This window comes from Haemorhous mexicanus, chromosome 21 (assembly GCF_027477595.1).
Source record: "Haemorhous mexicanus isolate bHaeMex1 chromosome 21, bHaeMex1.pri, whole genome shotgun sequence".
NCBI lineage: Eukaryota > Metazoa > Chordata > Aves > Passeriformes > Fringillidae > Haemorhous > Haemorhous mexicanus.
The window spans coordinates 11,023,339-11,040,872 of NC_082361.1; the positions used below are offsets into that span (position 1 = coordinate 11,023,339).

The 17,534-nt window shown below is 59.1% G+C and overlaps 2 protein-coding genes across 2 annotated transcripts; one reads left to right on the forward strand and one right to left on the reverse strand.

The window, feature by feature from the left end:
• Positions 1–42: 42 nt before the first annotated feature.
• Positions 43–13,278, forward strand: MAMDC4 (MAM domain containing 4). The gene is made up of 29 exons (XM_059864963.1): positions 43–2,803; positions 3,339–3,452; positions 3,862–4,035; positions 4,230–4,370; positions 4,620–4,765; positions 4,888–4,972; positions 5,214–5,342; positions 5,579–5,725; positions 5,884–5,978; positions 6,237–6,395; positions 6,680–6,764; positions 7,183–7,332; positions 7,660–7,764; positions 7,952–8,083; positions 8,321–8,451; positions 8,544–8,649; positions 8,922–9,038; positions 9,255–9,389; positions 9,523–9,653; positions 9,725–9,941; positions 10,264–10,401; positions 10,506–10,627; positions 10,713–10,803; positions 11,017–11,163; positions 11,456–11,590; positions 11,828–11,955; positions 12,037–12,151; positions 12,294–12,469; positions 13,012–13,278. The coding sequence occupies exons 1-29, from the start codon at positions 2,758–2,760 to the stop codon at positions 13,051–13,053; spliced, it is 3,639 nt and encodes a 1,212-aa protein (XP_059720946.1). The 5' UTR covers positions 43–2,757; the 3' UTR covers positions 13,054–13,278.
• A 1,015-nt stretch (positions 13,279–14,293) lies between these two features.
• EDF1 (endothelial differentiation related factor 1) lies at positions 14,294–17,473 on the reverse strand. Its single transcript, XM_059864964.1, has 5 exons — positions 17,318–17,473; positions 17,152–17,203; positions 16,023–16,183; positions 15,382–15,475; positions 14,294–14,859 (listed from the first exon to the last, which is right to left on the reverse strand). The coding sequence occupies exons 1-5, from the start codon at positions 17,393–17,395 to the stop codon at positions 14,798–14,800; spliced, it is 447 nt and encodes a 148-aa protein (XP_059720947.1). The 5' UTR covers positions 17,396–17,473; the 3' UTR covers positions 14,294–14,797.
• Between the last annotated feature and the right edge of the window lie 61 nt (positions 17,474–17,534).

Here is a 17,534-nt window from a genome sequence, read left to right on the forward strand (position 1 = left end):
ACCTGGCATGGGAGCAGGCAGAGTCTGGGGTGGGAACAGCAGGAAATGTATTGGGATTTGCCTTGGAAAGGGCTGAAGCAGGAGAGGGGAAAGCAATGTCCAGGCCTGGGAGAGGGAAAGGCAGGATGGACCTGGGGGAGAGACCACCCCCATCTTCCGTGGGGAGGGAACTGAGCTACCTGGGAACATGATTGGGAAGAACATGCCCATTCCCACTCTGGCAGGTCGTCGCACCTTGAGGAAGAGCATCCTCCCTGACTTCATCCCTCCAGCCCCCCAGGACCAGCTCAGAATTTCCCAGGGATTCTCCCTGCTTGTGCTTCCAAGTGAGGAGCAGTAGAGGGAGACTGGGAAAAGCTGCTGGAGGCTTCAGTGGCTGGAGAGCTCCAGGGAGATGTGCACACTGGGTTGGTTCAGTTGCTGTTCCACATGAGCCTAGGGCTGGAGGACCTTCCCAACCCAGTCCCAGCCCCATTTCATGTCAGACTCTGACCCTGTGTGCTCCCTGCTGCTGCCTCTGCCTTGTGCCTTCAGGGATTCCTCTGTGTCCCGAGCCATGCAGGGTCAGCTCAGCCTGTACCCTGGCTCCAAAGTTCAGCCTCTGCCCAAACTCCAAAGGAAGCTCACAATGGGGGCATGAGTCTCACAGGCAAAAACCTGGCTCTGCTGTGCCTCTTCCTCCATCCTGCAAGGTGGCTCTCCCCTGTGCTGGGGGAGTGTTACCCAGAAGATACAGAGTCAGCTGCAAACCTGCAAGTCACTGGATTGTGGAGCTTGGAGGCACCTCTGGGATGTCCTGTCCATCCACTGGCCTAGCAGAGCCAGCTTTAGTGGGTCCATTATGGTGGGTTTGCTGAGATGTGCTGTGCAGGCTCAGGGGTTGGACTCGATAGTCCTTGTGGGTTCCTTCCAACACAGGGAGTTCCATGATTCTGTTCTAGAATTAGGCTGCTGAAAGCTGTGACCAGGTGGGGTTTGAGAATCTCCCCAAATTGAACCTCCCAGCAGCTTGGGAGTCTGCTCTGGTTTGACAGCCCTCACAGGAAAAAAAGGTTTTTCTTTCAAGTGGTATTTGCTGTTCTTGCCTTGTTCTTGTCTCAGTCCTTACTGGGACACTCCCTGCACCCTCCTGCCAGGGCTTATCTGGATGACATTCCCCTACACTTCCTCCAAGCTGGGCACATCCAGCTCAGCCTCTCCTTGTGGGAGGTGCAGTCCCCTCATCATCATCAGGGAATATCCTAATATCCTTCTGTGGAGATCAAAAAACCATCGGGACACATCCTCCAGGGAACCCTTGTGGAGCAGAGGGGTGGGATGTGGTGACCTCCTGTTGTGCCAACCATTCTGTACTATCCTGTGATCGTGATCATTATCACTCAATCTGCTCTGGTGTGCCCACATCTCATACTGGGAGCACCAGCATCCCCAGTGCAAAGGGGAGGGGTCACATCTCTGAGAGAGGCTCTGCCCATGGCACCCAGGAGGCCAGTGGCTACTTTGCCAGTTGCCAGCTTGGTGCTGCCAGGTTCCTGGGCAGGGCTCCTGCTCTCCAGCATGCCTGGACTGGGGGATGTGGAGCTGCTGGTCCTCACTGGGCCTGGCCAGCACTGGGAGGAGCTGAGCCTGTGTTTTACTGCCCCGATGCAATCCCGCTGCAATCTGCTTTCCAAGGCCGTTGGCTCAGTGGAAGGATCTGCTCAATGGGGCCCCTCTCAGGGCACGAAGGCTGCGGCAGCAAAGGGGAGAGGGGTCCTGTGGGGTAGCAGCCCCTTCCTCTGCCCAGATAGGGAAACCAGTGGGGTCAGTAGTTGCCATCGCCAGGCAACACTGGTGGTGATCTGTGGGGCTCTGGCTACCAAGCTGTGCTTCTTTCAGCCTCATCAGCCCTTGCTGGGGGGTCTGCCAGGAATGTTTTACCCCAGAACTGACCTGGTTGTGGCCCTGGAGCTGTGCCCCTGCACCCCATGGCATTCATGAGCTGGGTGCTGAGATGCTCCTGCCAGCTGGAGCAGGGCAGGCAGGGTGAAGGCTGGCGTCTTGGAATCCCCAGGCTCCAGGGGGACCTCTGAGTCCCTTACAGTGCCTAAAGGGGCTCCAGTAGAGCTGGAGAGGGACTTTGGACAAGAGCTTGGAGTGACAAGACAAGTGGAAATTACTTCCCATTGCCAGAGGGCAGGATAAAATGGAATATTGGAGATACAGCTGACTCCCAGCTCAGCTGTTCTCTCTGGCCAGAGTGCAGCCCACAGCCAATCCTGCACCCAAAGTCTCTCCCACTCTCCTTATGCGCAGGGACTGGCAGAGCCCCCATATCCCTGGCAGAGGTGCCAGCATCCCCCACAGGGCTGGCAGCATCCCTGGCTCAGCAGGAAGTGTTCTCATCCCCCACCAAGCCAACACATTCCAGCGGGCTGTGCCCTGTCCCAGTCAGTGTGTCACCCACCGTCCTGTTCTGTATGGAAAACAGACTGAAGAAGGGAGGTTCGGGGGAAAAGCCGAAGGTGTCCACGGGCAGCTGGCTGCAGCTCGCTGCTGAGGTGCTGCCGGTGCTGCTGACAGGACCGCGCTGCACGGTCCCAGCCGGCGCAGCCATGCCATAAACCCGCTCCCTAGCCAGGGAGCCGATAACAGCGGGGCCAAAGTCCAACGCAGGCAGGTCCAGGGGAGCACATTCCAGCCCGAGGGGAGCACATTCCAGCCCGGGGCTCACAGTGTGGCCTCTTCCAGCTCCGTTTTACCGTCGCAGTGGCCGGGATGGCTGCAGGCAGGCAGGAGATGTTGGCCCTCCTAGTGCTGCTGGGTAAGCTCTGCCGACACGGGTCGGGGTTGTGTGACTGGAGGGAAGGGGCCTCCGTGCTGGCTGCTCCACTCTGGTCCTCCACAGCAGTTTGCCCCAGCACTGGGCCAGCCCACTGGGCTCTGCTGGTGAATTCAGCCCGGGGTTCCCAGGATGAGCGGGTGCTGGAGCCCCCAGCACCGGGCTGGGGATCGCCAGTGGCTTTGTTCAGCATGGGACAGAAACCATCTAGATATTCTTCTTTATTCCAAAAAGGGGGCTGGAACTGGAAGCATGGGTGCGATTCAGCAGAGTCAGTGCCCTGGCAGGCTCTGGCACCCCGAGGCTGACGGTAGGAGGTAGCTGTGTGAGAGATGTGCAGTGCCAGGACAGTGCCGGGGCAGGGATCGTCCAGGGGAAAATGCCACTGGGAGCTCAGTACCTGCCCCAGCAGGGTCCCAAACCGAGGTGCCCAGGCAAATGTCACCTGCAGGTCACACTGCTGTGGGCACCGTGCCTAGTTCCCTGTAGGTTTTCTGCCCCATTGTCTCTCTCATAGCCAGAACTGTCCTCCCCAGTGGATCCGTGGTCGTCAACAGCTGCAGCAGCGCAGCTGAGCAGCTCTGCAACTTTGTCTGTGACTGCAGCGACTGCTCGGATGAGAACCAGTGTGGTGGGTGCTCAGACTCCCCAGGCCCCCAGACCCACCCTCAGGCCCTGCTCCTGGGGTAAGAGCAGGCTATGTAGTGGGGGGTGTTGTGGGTACAGGTCCCTGGGGTGGTGCTGGTGCCCAGGATGAATGCAGGGTCCCCCAGGATTGGTACAGAACAGCGGAGTGGGTGCAGATCCACAGGGTAGGGGCAGGTCCCTTGTGCAGGTGTCCAGGGTGAGCACAGGTCGCCTGGGTGCAGGTGAGTCCGCCAGGTGGGTGCAGGATCCTCGGTTGTGTGCAGGTCCCCTGGGCTGGCCACAGGTCCCCTGGGTAGGTGCAGCCCCCCGGGATAGGTGCAGTTCCCTGGGTTGGGCACAGGTCCCCAGGGTGGCCCCAAACCTGCCTTGACCCTCCACCTGCTTACCTTCAGGGTACCTACGGGGCTCAGCAGTGCTGGGCACCCCCTTCACCTGTGACTTCGAGGACAGTAACTGTGGCTGGCAGGACGTGGGCACCTCGACGTATGGATGGGTGCGAGGCCGGGCTAGCCTTGCCATGTGGGGCATGGGGCCTCATTCAGACCACACTCTGGGCACTGACCTGGGTAAGTGGGAGCTGCTGAGTGAGCAGGCTCTGGGCACCCACAGCACCACTTCACTGGAGCTGGGGTGCCAGAACACCTATCTTTGTAGGGTGCAGGGGAGGGAGCAGACCCTTGGAGGGCAGGAGTAGTGCTGGCACAGCTCTGGTGCCACCCCTCGGGGCTGCAGCCCCCCCTCTGCTTTCTGCCCTCCCCAGGTTGGTTCTTGGTCACCACGTCCTCCCCAGCAAAGACCACGGCCACAGCCTGGCTCAGGTCACCGGAGATGCGGGAAGCAGCTGCCACATGTGAGATCAAAACCTGGTATCACCTCTCAGGGAGCTGCGAGAGCATCCAAGGTGGGCACAGGCAGCATCCGCTACTGGGCAGTGGGGAGGGATGGGGCCGTCTGCCGCTGTGGCAGGGACGGAACTACCAACACCTTGAGATGGGTCCTTGCCATCCTGTTTGCCTCTTCCACACTCCACACACAGAGCTGGTGGGACCTGGGGGTCCCAGTTCCAGCCCCCAGAGCTGGCGGGGCTCCATTAATTCCTTTTGGTACCCTGGATGCCCTGTACCAAGGGCACTTTTCGGGCTTCCCTCAGGGCTGAACCAGACAGAGTGGCCGGTGCTGCGCCTGGCTGTGGTACACAGGGATGAGGTGGTGGAGCTGTGGCAGAACCCTGAGCGCAGCAGGGAGGGCTGGCATCAGCTGGTTGCCTACCCCGGACGGATCAGGGAGCAGTTCCAGGTGAGACAGTGTTGGTACCTTGGTACCTGGGCACTGTCCCCATAAACTGGGACCAGAGGAGCTGGGTGATGTTCTGAGACCTGGCCTGGGCAGCTCATGCCATCCTCATCCTGCCATCACAGCTCATCTTCTCCTTGACACAACCACCCACCTGCGAGGCAGAGGTGGCACTCGATGACATCATGTTCAGGAACTGTGGCTTACCAGGTGAGTTCCAACATCTGCTGGGATGTGAGCTGGGATCTTGGGGGGACTGGGTGGGGTGCAAAACCCAGGGGAGATCTCCCATTGCTGGGTGCTCCCATTGTCTTGGGGCACCGCGCTGTGTCCAGAGCATGAGGTGGGCAGTGAAAACCTGTCCCTTGAGCCACCCTAAGAAATGATGTGGCAGTGCTCACCATGTCCCTGTGGGACCAGACACTCCCTGACATGTGTCCCCCCACCCCAGAGGTCGGGCAGCAGGCCTGCGGGGCCCAGGAGAGCCACTGCCACAGCGGCTCCTGCCTGGCACAGCATCGTTTCTGCGACGGCACCGACGACTGCGGGGACAACTCGGACGAGGGCCTGGCGCAGTGCAGTGAGCACCTCCCCGGGGAGGAGTCCTGTGGATAGGCTGAGGGTCCACCTTGGTGGGGCAAAGCTGTGCTCTGGGCTGGCAGGGGCCCACCCAGTTCTGCCCCACGCCAGAAGGGCAAAATGACCCTGAGGGTTTGCAGAGGGGTGGCATCAGCCCAACCCATTGCAGGGATCTATCTGTCCAAGAGAGGGCTGGGACCTCAGTTTCTGGGTCACCGCTGTCCCTTCTCCTCACAGAGAACTTCACCCGCTGCTCCTTTGACTATGATCTCTGTGGCTGGGAGATGGCGGCCGGGCCACCAGTGTGGGGCAGGAACATGAGCCTGAAACTGGGCACCTCCTACAGCATTCCCACTCGGGACCACAGCAACAACAGCAGGGCTGGTATGTGGTGGGGCACCAGTGCCCCAGGGGAGCCCCACTGCAGGTGGACGTGCACTGGGGTGACACATACCAGGGCTCTGCTCAAGGCTGTGCCAGGACAGTGGTGTCCTGCACCCATGCATCTGCCTGGCTCCACTCAGCCCCAGCATCTCCTGCAGGTTTTTTCCTCCATGTGAGCAGTGACTCCGCTGCACAGGCTGGTGGCACAGCTCAGCTCAGCAGCCCCACCTTCCAAGCCACCAACTCCTGTTCTGTGAGTCACAGCTGGAACTTCATGTCACAGCTCATGTGGGCATAGTGGTGACAGGAGATGGGGTTCCCGGCTCTGGGGACCCTCATGCAGGGCTGGGCTGTGGTTGGCCCTTGCTGGGGATGGACATCAAGTTTTTGGGGGTGGTTTGGTGACATCTCTGGTGCCCATTGGGAACTCTGAGCTCCTCACAGCCCCTCTGTGGGATGCAGGGGACTGTGTGCCCCTGGCCTAAGGGCTCACCCTCCTCCCAATCCCCAGCTCGTACTGTACTGCCACCTCCATGGCTCAGTCACCAGCAGCCTCAGCATCTCCTATGTGACCAACTCTACCAAGCACCTGATGAGGGAAAGGACAGGAGATTTGGGCAGCTGCTGGGTCCGGGAGAGAGTGGACTTCAATGTGATGGATCCTTTCAAGGTGGGCTGCTGCTGTGCTGGGGGGAGCTGGGCTGCCCCTGGGGTCCAGGACCACAGCTGCGTACACCAACCCCAAGCCCACTGTGGCCATGCCAGCTCACACTGTGCACCCCTGTCAGCCACAGCATTGCCCCTGCTCCCACTGAGTCCCTTCCTGAGGAAAATGTGAGTCAGTCCATGACAGGTTCTGGCTCCCCCATCCCATGGCTCCCTGGTGTCACCCTAATCCCTCCCATATCGTGCAGGACCCCTTGCTGATGTTTCTGACATGGTGCTTTCCTACAGGTGCTGATCGAGGGGGTGGCTGGCAGCGGGGGGACCGTGGCTATCGATGACCTGATCCTGTCTCAGGGCTGTGTGAAGGAGCAGGGTGAGCTGGTGGGCAGTGTCCTTCACACTGCTCCAGTGTTGGCAGCTGTCCCAGGTGTCTTGCACCCATGACAACATGCCCAAAGGACAGGCATGGTCTGCCTTTCCCTCTGCTCATCACAGGGACCATCCTGGGTGCAGGACAGCAAATACTTGCCCTGGGGAGCTGGTGTCTTTTTCCTGGGGTTGTAACACTCCCTCTTCTGTGTCAAAACATGTCACACAAGCAGCTCTTACTAGGTCCTGGGTCCCCTTCAGCTGGTGGCAACTAGGCTGGGCTGGGACGGGATGGGATGGGACGGAAATGGAGAGCCAGGAAGATGCCTGGGGACATGGGACAGTGGTTTGAATGGCTGAACACTGATGTTGTTGCTGGGCCCTTTCACCACTTCTCTCCATCTGGGTTGTTTCACCATCAGAGAAGCCTCTGGTCACACTGCCGAGCCAGGCACATGCCAGCCCATGCACAGCAGACGAGGTGGCCTGTGACAGTGGGGACTGCATTGCTGCAGAGCTGGCCTGCGACTTCGCCGACACCTGCGCTGATGGCTCCGACGAGAAGCGTTGTGGTGAGAGCCAAAGCAGGCACCTGCATCACTGCCCCAGCAGTGGAGGGGACCAGGCACCCCTGGGCTGCCATGGCTGGGACACGTGCGTGCCTGCACAGCCCCTGGGACAAGAATGGCCTGGCAAGACTGAGCCTGGAGTTTTGGGTTGCCCAGAGCAGCTGTGGCTGCCCCATCCCTGGAAGTGTCCAAGGCTGGTTGGACAGGGCTTGGAGCACCCTGGGATAGTGGAAGGTGTCCCTGCCCATGGCAGAGGGGTGAAATGAGATGAGCTTTAAGGTCCTTTCAACCCAAACCATTCTGGGATTCTGGGATTCTTTGACTTTGCAGGGACAACAACCTTTGAGTCAGGGGCTGGGGGCTGGCACGATGTCAGCGTGGGGCAGCTGCGCTGGGGTCTGCAGAAGGTCACTGAATCTGACATCTTCCTCACAGGTGAGACTGTTCTCACCACCCAGACAATGCTCTTCAGTGCTCAGCACCACGGGACCCCCCAGAGCAAAGACTCCCAGTGGGTGCTGCTGCACAGTGGGGGATGATGCCCAGGCAGGATGCTGAGCTGGAGGTGTTACCAGCAATGTGGGACCCCAGTCCTCACCTCACAGAGTGTTTCTGTGCCCAGGGACTTTCCTGGCCCTCCAGACAGGAGAAGGACAGATGGTGGGTCCTGCAAAGGCACGATCGCCTCTGCTAGGCCCCTCTGGCCCTGCCTGCACCATGGAGATGAGCTACCACATCCACAGTGACCCCCAAGGTAACCTCCTGCCCACCCCCAGAGTGCCCTGCCTGCTTCCTGCTCCCAGACCCCCCAGCTGCCTTTACTGCCTCTCCCAACTCTGCTTTGGCCCATCACATCATCCTGGAGGTGGGGTGTCTGTGTCCCTGTCCGTGTCCCTGCACCCCTTGACCGTGGGCTGGTGTCATGGAGGGCTCCCACAGGGTGGTCAGGGGTTTTGGGTGCCCACAGTCTCTGCACTACCTCTTGTTCCAGGCTTCCTTGCCATCAGTGTCACAGATCACACCACTGGCACCACCCAGCTGGTCTGGCAGACAAAACGTCATGGCAGCACAACTGGGGGTCATGTCCGTGTCCCTCTCGGAGAGAGAAGCCGGCCCTTTCAGGTGTGCTGGATGCACAGGGACCAGCCTGGGGTTTTTCAGTGGGACAATGCCAGTGCTGCCAGGCACCCCAGGCTCATGGCTGCTGCCCCCAGGTCGAGCTGCTGGCACTGGTGGATCTCCGGGGCTCAGCGAGTGTCAGTGTTGACAACGTGACATTCGAGCAGTGCTACCTCGACATGGTGTCACCCACAGCTGCGGGTACAGCCAGGAGTGTGCGGGCAGGGAGGGTAACCCCACACCCTTTCCATGGGGGCTGCCTGGTAACTGTCACTCTGTCCAAGAGCGGGACCATGGTGCACAAGGACGAGGCCAGGGCCAAGCACATATCCTGCCTTGCCCTGGGACCCCTGCGTGGGATAAACTTGGGGAGTGGGGCAGGCGAGAAGGGAAAAGGGACATTTGGGGGACCCATTTGCTTTTGTGATGCCTTACTCCTTTCTACCTCTATACTGTCACCTCTCTCTGGCCAGAGCTGTCCTGCAACTTTGAGAGGGGCATGTGTGGCTGGTACCAGGATCTGTCCAGTGACTTCAAATGGGTCCACAGCACAGGCCAGGGACAGGGCTCTGACCACACCACCGGCTCAGGTAAGGGGCTGGTTGCTCTTTGAAATAACCCAGGAGCCCAGGGCATCCCATAGCCTTCAATCCCCAGGGCCAAGACATGCCTTGTACACTCCCAGCAGCCCCATGCCTACGGAGCAAGCTCACCTATGGCAGGCTGGGAGCACCTAGATCTGGGCTGTGGGTGATGCAGAACACTCACATCATGACCCCTCCACACTGGCTGTCCCCAACATTCAGGCTACTTCTTGTCTGTGGACTCTTCTGTGCCATGGAGCCATGGACAGCGGGCCCAGCTCCTCAGCTCCCACCAGGAGCCGGCTGCTGCCCCACGCTGTCTCTCCTTCTGGTACCGCCTGGCGGGACCACAAATTGGTACGTGCCTCATGGCATCCTCCCAGGGCTGCCCCAGCCTGCCTCCACGCTGAGGACAGCCTGCCTCCACGCTGAGGACAGTGGGGTCCCCAAGGGCTGTGGGATGGCTGCCCCCATGCCTCCCTCTGCCCAGGTACCCTGAACCTCAAGCTGCAGCCAGAGGGAGGGGAGGAGGTGGTGCTGTGGACCCGCCGCGGAACCCAGGGCAGCATCTGGCACCGGGCATGGGCAACGCTGCCCTCCACGGGCCAGCAGCGGTACCAGGTGAGGAGCGCCCCCCCATGGCCCTGGCACCAGCAAGGGACAGGGTGTCTGACACCGCTGCCTGGGGGCAGGTGGCTTTCGAGGTGCTGCATGACGGTTTCCTGGGGGACGTGGGGCTGGACGACATCACGCAGACAGCGGGACCCTGTGGGGCCAAGCTCTCCTGCTCCTTCGAGGTAGAGGACTGTGGGCTGGCAGCCAGCGGAAAGGGCACCTGGCAGCGACAGAGCAACAGCACCGGTGCCACGGTTGGCCCTGTGGCCGACCACACCACCGGCACCGCCGCAGGTACGGGGCCGCCCTGGTGCTTCCCTGCTGCACTGAATGTCCCCCCTGCCTGCTCTGAGTGTCCTGCCTGAACCCCACGCCAGCCTTGCCTGCTCTCCCTGTGTCATGCCTACCCTGCCCTCCCTGCCTTCCCCAGGATGAGAAGGCAATACTGCACAGAGCTTCCCAACCCTGGAACTCCCAAAATGCAGTCTACCGGCCCCAGGGCTCCCTAATCCTGGAGAGACTCCTTGACCTGGGGGGAAACCCAGCCCCCATTGTCTCCTTGTGCTCCCCTGCAGGGCTGGGCAGGGGTCACAGCACAGGGGCTTCTCTCCTCCAGGCCATTACATGGTGGTGAACACGGGCAGGGTCTCCCTCCCTGCAGGGCACACGGCTGCCCTCACCTCCCAGCCCTACCAGCCCTCCGTGTCTGGCCAGTGCCTGGCCTTCTGGTACCAGCTGAGCGCTGGGACCCCAGGTGAGCACCACCTGCCCTGAGATCCCTGAGGACACCTCCAGATGGGTGGGGGCCCCACACAGCACAGCTCTGGACCCCTGCTCCATGTTGGGTGCCCTGGGCAGGCTCCCTCAGGGTGTTCGTGGAGCAGAGCAGGGTGAGGAGGAAGGTTCTGAGCGTGAGCACCATGGAAGGCAGCAACTGGCACCGCAGCCATGTCACCGTCCAGCCTGATGGTGACTGGCAGGTGAGACAGGGCAGGGTGCTGGGGGCAGCTGGAGGTGATGAGGGGTGCATAGAGGCTGCCAGGCTCAGCATGTCACCCTGCTCAGGTGGTGTTTGAGGCAGTGGGAGCTGGGGGTGACCACGGATATATTGCCCTGGATGACCTGCATGTGTCGGGGGGAGCCTGCCCCAAGCCAGGTGAGACTCCACCCCACAGGGGCACTATGGATCGGCGCGGGGGGGGGGGGGGGGGGGGGGGGGGGGGGGCGGGGTGGGACATCCTGAGGGGGCATGTAAGCCCTGGGGATAGGAACAGACCTGTTCCTGCCCTGAGTTTGGCCTGGCCCAAAACAGGTGCCCCATCTCCTGCCAGGTAGTACTGGGTGTCTCACAGCCCTGCTTTCCTTCCAGCATCCTGTGACTTCGAGCAGGACACTTGTGGCTGGAGCAGCCCCTTGGACCCCCGTTTGCACAGCTTTGCCTGGGGCTGGAAGAGTGGGATCACCCTGGCCAAGTACCCTGGCCCTGAGCAGGATCACACCCTGGGTACAAGGAACGGTAGGAAACACCCATCCCTGCCTGGGAACCCTGGCATGGACAGAGTGAGGAAGAAGAGCTGGGGGTGGATGGGGTCAGTATAGTACACCTTGTGAGGCCTGGCCCCACAGCATCCCTGTCTCCTCTTCACCTGGGAGGGGCAGCTCAGCCCCAAGGGCAGTGAGGTACAGGGCTGATTTGTGTTTTCCTTCAGGCAGCACTCTGGGCATTTGTGGGAAGAGTGGGACAAATGGGGTGGGACAAATGGCTGCAGGACAGGGGGACACCCTGCACTCTGTCCCTGCCTGCCCAGGTCACTACATGCACTTCGACACCAGCGTGCTGGGTGCCAGGGGCACCAGTGCCCTGATGGAGGGCCCACCGCTGCCCTCAGCCACCGACTCCTGCCTGCGCTTCTGGTACCACATGGACATCCCGGAGCACCTTTGTGAGCACTGCAGGGGCAGGGAGGAGGGGTCCACGGGTCCCTGGGTCTCCCTGGCTCCACGGGAGTGGGGGCCTCAGTCCTCCCCACCTGTGGACCACGGACACTCTGCTTCAATTCCAGTTGGGCAGAGGCGATGGCCCATTCCCTCTGGGTACTGCTATGTATGGGAGGGCTCAGTGGCTCTTGTGGGCTCGGGGCAGCTGATAATGCCAGGACGCCTGTGCCCCCTCCTTGCAGCCAGCGGGGAGCTGCGGGTGACGCTGCACGGCGCGGCGGGGCAGCGCACGGTGTGGAGCGTGGCAGGGCACCGCAGCCGGGGCTGGCAGGGCGCCGTGGTGCCGCTGCAGAACCCCAGTGAGTTCCAGGTAATTGGGGCCACCCTGTAAGTGGGGTGCAGGGTGTCTCCGGGCGTGCATTAGCCCCCCAGAACCCACCTTCCCCCGCAGATCAGCTTTGAGATCACTACACGGAGGTGGCCGATGGAGGGGACAGTGGCACTGGATGACATCATGTACAGCACCACGGTGGGCTGCCACTCCAGCCCAGAGAGTCCGGTGGAAGGTGCGGGGAAGCGGCGGGGGCGGGGGTGTGTGCAGATCTGGCTGTGAAAGGTCAACCCAGAGGCGCTCAGGGTGCTGGGCTGAGGCTGGAGGCAGTTCTCTGGGCAGTGGGTCGAGCCGGACAGCATTTCTTCCCCCTGCAGAGAAGCCCTCCGGCAGTTTCATGGCGGAGATGGTGCTCAGTGTGCTCCTGGCCCTCGTCACAGTGGCGCTGGTTGCTGCTGGGGGCTGGTACTGGCTGAAACAGCGAAGGCTGGCGAGCAGGACACCGACAGAGAACAACAGTTCCCAAGGCTTCGACAACATCACCTTCCGAGATGTAAGGACAGGGTGAAGGACTTCCCTGATTACTCCAGCTGTGCTAAAACAGCGATTTCCTAAAAGCTGAGCAAATGCCAGCAGGCTCTCCCTGACCCCGCGTTCCGCCAACGCGACAGGGAGGTGCAAAGGGCTCTGCCTCTTATCTGCTTGTTGACAAACAAGTGACCCCGAGCTGCAGGACTGACCTAAAAGTGCTGCTGCCACCAGGCAGCTGCTCCGGAAAGAGCTGAGTGTGCTCCCACCTCAGAGTCTTGTGGGAAGGGGGTCTGGCAAACCTGGCTCATCCTCACTCAGCCAGCACTCAATTTAACGCAAGGTGGCTTAAGCGGCAGGTCCTTGGATCTGCAGCAGAGCCACCAGCCCCATCAATGTCTCCAGCAAGAGAAATGGAGCCCCCTGGGCACAATGGGGGTTTGGTGCCTCTGCCAGGGTCATGGGGCTGGCACACAGGTCGTCCTTGCTGCAGCCTGGAAGAAATCCTGGTGTTTCACAGCAGACAATCCCCATTTGTCACCAATTCCCACTCACCTTTCTTTGCAGGACAAGGTCATTATATCTCCACGGGAGGGGGATGAGTCTTGAAATTAGCAGCCAGCAGCAGGAATTACCTGCTCCCCCTGCCAGGCAGACCACCCCTCGACACGAACCCACACTCCATCAGCTGCCTGCTCTCTGCCCCCGGCACCGGGGAGCTGGCAACCCGGGGAGCCTGCCCTGCCCAGGGACACACTGCTGTCACCACTACCTCTGAGTGCTCGGAAAAAGCGTTTGTGTTGTTTGTAACATGAACTTTTTGCTTTCAAGACACAGCAATGTGCCGTGCTTTGGCAGGGGGCACGAGTGGGAATTCTCACAGTGGCTGTCCTCATCCAAACAGGATTCTTCGCCCATGGAAGGGGGAGTAAAGTGTGGGGTCCTGGCCCCCAGAGCTGGGAAGAGCAGTGGGTGCTGCAGAGGGTGTGAGCCACTTCCCATGCCCAGGACAAAGCACAAGAGCTCCCAGGGCACGGAGACCCCAGGGGGAGGAAGCTCAGTGCTTCTGCTAGTTTTGGGGAGGGTGAGTGGTGGGTGGGAGGGCAGAGAGCAGAGGGTGGCATCACACAGCACCCCTGAGGGCAGCAGGCAGCTCCCACTCTGGTGTATAGGTGGCCACCTGCTGCCCACACACCTTGTGAATGCACTTGATAAACGTCACTTGGAAACCCAGTGCAGGCTGAGGTGCAGGCTGGACTCAGGGCACAGACCCCCACCCTGCACCCAGTGCACCCGAGCCCAGGAACCCTCCCTTACCCCCAGCTTTCACACCTTAACCCTGTGAACTCCAAACCCAGCCCCACGCAGCCCCTACACAACAAGGAGTATCCTGCTACCCCCAGCCCCCATGTACAGCTGGAGGGACATGCTGCTTTCCCAGATTGTGACCAGAGCCCACCTCCCTCTCACCCAGCCGTGTCCCGCTTAGGTGATGCCTCAGTCACGCCAAGCACCACCCCCATAGCCTGTCCTGATTGCAGAAATGAGGGCGCAAGAGCTGAGAGCTGGGGAAGGGCAAGGAGAGCTCAGGCTTCAGCTGATGTCTCTGAACCTGCGTGGCTCTGCAGAGCCCCAAAGCCTCCCCTTGCCTCCACAGCACTGATTGCAGACCCAGGCTGCTGGCCAAGCTGCACCATCCCCGACACAGAGAGAGATGACACAGCCAGGAAGGCTGTGACAGTGCTGGCCCTCATCCCAGGCACCACAGGTGTCCCTCTAATTACAATCCCAGAAGGAAGAGGTGATGCAGCTCCAGTCACACCCAGCCACAACATTTACTACCAGCTGGTCACATGCAGCAGCTCCCCTGGGCCACTGAAGGGTATCAAACTTTATTATAGATCTCTTTAAAACAGGCTGGAAAGAACAAACCAAACTCATTGAGATACAGTGACTGAGTCATCATTTTTCATCAAGCCCCAACTCTCCCAAATTATTTATATATAATATATCTCACCCATCCCCCAAATTGTTTCAATTAAATCCTCACATTTCAGATCACCCTAACTGCCTTAACATCTGCTGCTAACACCACAATGTACATGCTTTCTGGCAAATCAGAGGCAGGGTTTGGGTTTTTTCTTGGGGTTTAGATCCTCAATCTCTGAAAAGGAGCAAGGAAAAACAAACATCAGGAAAATTGCTTCTTTAAGGTTGCCTTTTTACAGCAGGTACAGATTCAGCAGATTTCCCCCCAAAGCAAGTCTGAAACCCTCTTGTTCAGCTTGGCAATATGCAGAGTGGTTGAGGAGAATCAGATCAGTCTGAGCAAACTGATTTCGAGGCTTTGTTGTCATTTTCCTTTGGGACCAGTTTCCAGTGGTTTTCCAATGTCCTTTCCACGCAGTTTGAGGCCTGGAATAAGACAAAGGAGACCACCACTATCAGCACTCAATCATTAACCCAATAAATTTTATTTCCACCAAAATCAGCCTTAAGGTAGAGAACATCCAGAAAGAGAGCAGGGGAACCAGAGTTCAGGAGAGTCCTACTTTAGTTTCTAGGAGCACCACACCAACTTCAAACAACAACCAATCAGATGGGATCTGAACCAGCCCAGAAGAGTAAAACCAACACAAAACCCTTCTACAAGTGTAATCAGGCTTCCATGGATCTCAGCATTTCATAGGTTTTGGGGGCAAGCACACAGGGATGGTCCCCAGGGCACAGCCGCAGGCATAAGGGTGCAGACAAAGATCAAGAGATCCCAGTTCTGGTTCAGTCAGCAGATCCAGGTTTTATCAGAACTTGACTTAATGGCACCACACCCATTATAAAATCCAGCCAGTAACATTCCTCACAGGAAAAAGGTAAATACTTTCCCCCAAACCACCACTCCAAACACTGGCATTATTTCTGAAGTCTCCCTTAACTCACCAATGGCTCTTTCAATCTTGCCCATGACCTGGTTATTGGGGATCGCTCGTCCTGATTCATAGTCAGCGATAACTTGTGGTTTTTCATTGATTTTCTGAAAAGAGAGGATGACTCTCAAACACAGCAATGCTCAGCAGCAGCTCCCCAGGACTCACACAGATAAGGAGCGGCCCCTCATTATGCCAGGACAGATGACAAAGTGCTGCTCCCAGGCTGACTGCATCCCAGGCTGACTGCATCCCCACCGGCACCTCCCTGAAGTGTCCTAGTGCTGGTGACATCCATCCTTCTCAGGAGGAACAGGACCATCAGGGATTGCTGCTCCTTCAGACAGCAGGGAGTTGCTAACACTGCTCAGCCCAGATGGTACAAACCTCTAGGGTGGGTGTGAGCTGCTGGGAGGAAGCAGGGAGCAGCCTCCCACCAGCTGAGCAGCCACAGACAGGCTCTGCCTGCAGCTTGGGGCTCAAGGGCTGCACAGACAAACCTCAAAACTTTTCCCAGACAACTGAAGCTGCCAGGACATCAGACACCAGCGATACTGCATTCCTCAGACTTCCAGCCCATGACACCCTCCCACTGCAGCTGCCCATGAGGGAACAGGAAAGGTGCCCACCCTCACCTAGAGGTGCTCCACTCACCGTGGCCAAGTCCTTCTGTGTGAGGCCCTTGCTCTGTCGGCCCTGCTGGATCACTTTGCCCACCTCCAGGGAAACTCTATCATGGTGCAGCTCCTCTGTTTCACGGTCAAGCTTAGCTGTGTTCTTTGTAATGAAGTGTTGTTTGTTCTGGCCTGCTGCCCCTGTCGTTCGAAGCAAGAACAAAAAAACAACCAAGGACAAACAAAATAAGGCTCAGAGCTGTGCCAAAAAGTATCAAAGGACTTTTTCCAAGCTCTCAGCTGCCCAGGATCCCAGGGTGCTGTCAGGATTTCAACATACCAACATCACCATTGATCTCATCCAGTTCTCCTTCCCATCAGGGAACATTACCTTCGCCCTGTTCATAGTGCTGTGCACACCTAGCCATGCAGAGCCCTTCCCTTTCCCTACTTCACACCTGAACTTCCCTCCAGACAGGGCAAGTCTTGTTTTTCATTGGGGATTTAATGCTCTGACTTTACTGCAGACACGTATTTGTGCTGCAGCACAGAGAAGTCAATACCTGAACTTGATTTGTGCTTGCTCAGTATGAGGTACCTGCGATAAGTAGAGTCTAATTGTTCTTAGCTTTGCTAAAAGCTTCAAAAACATTGTTTTTTCTCATGTTAGATATGGTATTTAGGCTCTAGTTTGAATCCTTTCTCTCACATTAGTCTCTGGCGTTCAGTGTCCCAATAAAGCTGATTAACCTTCTTCAAGGATCATCTCTCTATTTCCGAACATCAGAATAGCTTCCCTACAGTGAGAGAACACGGCAATTTACATCAGAGAAGAAACAAAGAATTTTTACAGAGCAGGGCCATAGGAAGATCGGCAGCCATTTGAATTAGCAAAAGAAATAAGCTGCCAAAACGGGAAACTTAAGTTTTGTGATCACAAAAGCTCTTCCAAGATCTCCGCAGGAACCAAGAAGATCTCTGCCCTGGGCAACCAGAAGCTAAGGGGCAGCTCCACGAGCGTCATCCCGGCGGCTCCCCGGCCTGCACGTTCCGGCCCAGCTCGGGATCGCTGGCTCACCGTACGGGCGGTGCCGCCGCCTGCCTCCTCTCCCCATCCCAAACAGCCGCCCCAGACCGGCCAGGCCCCTCCCCCCCCCCGGGATACCCACACTTCTTGGAAGTTTCCACGTCCTCCCCGCGCCGCTGGGCCGCCAAGATCGCCTGGGGAAAGAGCGAAGGTGCGCGGTGAGCACGGCGCTACTCGGAGCGGCGGCCTCGACCACGCCGAGCCCAGGCCCGCCGCCTGCCCGGCCCCCCACCGCGCCCCTGGCTGACCTGCTTGGACTTGGCCTGGGCCGCGCTCGGACCCTTCTTGCGCAGCACCGTGACCGTGTCCCAATCGCTCTCCGCCATCGCTCCGACCCCGCCCGGGCCGCGCCCGCCGCCGGGCACCGCCCAGTGCCCGCCTCCGGGGGCGCGGCCGCGCTGCGCCCGCTGATAGGGCGAGGTGCACGCCCGTCAGAAAACACAGTCGCTCATAGGTGGAGACAAG

Coding starts and splice junctions, on each gene's coding strand:
- MAMDC4 (XM_059864963.1), top strand. CDS start 2,758: ATGGCTGCAGGCAGGCAGGAGATGTTGGCCCTCCTAGTGCTGCTGG. Junction 5,979..6,236: donor AAGCCACCAACTCCTGTTCT/GTGAGTCACAGC, acceptor CCCAATCCCCAG/CTCGTACTGTACTGCCACCT. Junction 7,765..7,951: donor ATCTGACATCTTCCTCACAG/GTGAGACTGTTC, acceptor TTCTGTGCCCAG/GGACTTTCCTGGCCCTCCAG.
- EDF1 (XM_059864964.1), bottom strand. CDS start 17,395: ATGGCGGAGAGCGATTGGGACACGGTCACGGTGCTGCGCAAGAAGGGT. Junction 17,204..17,317: donor CCCAGGCCAAGTCCAAGCAG/GTCAGCCAGGGG, acceptor CTCTTTCCCCAG/GCGATCTTGGCGGCCCAGCG. Junction 15,476..16,022: donor CACAGAAGGACTTGGCCACG/GTGAGTGGAGCA, acceptor CTCTCTTTTCAG/AAAATCAATGAAAAACCACA.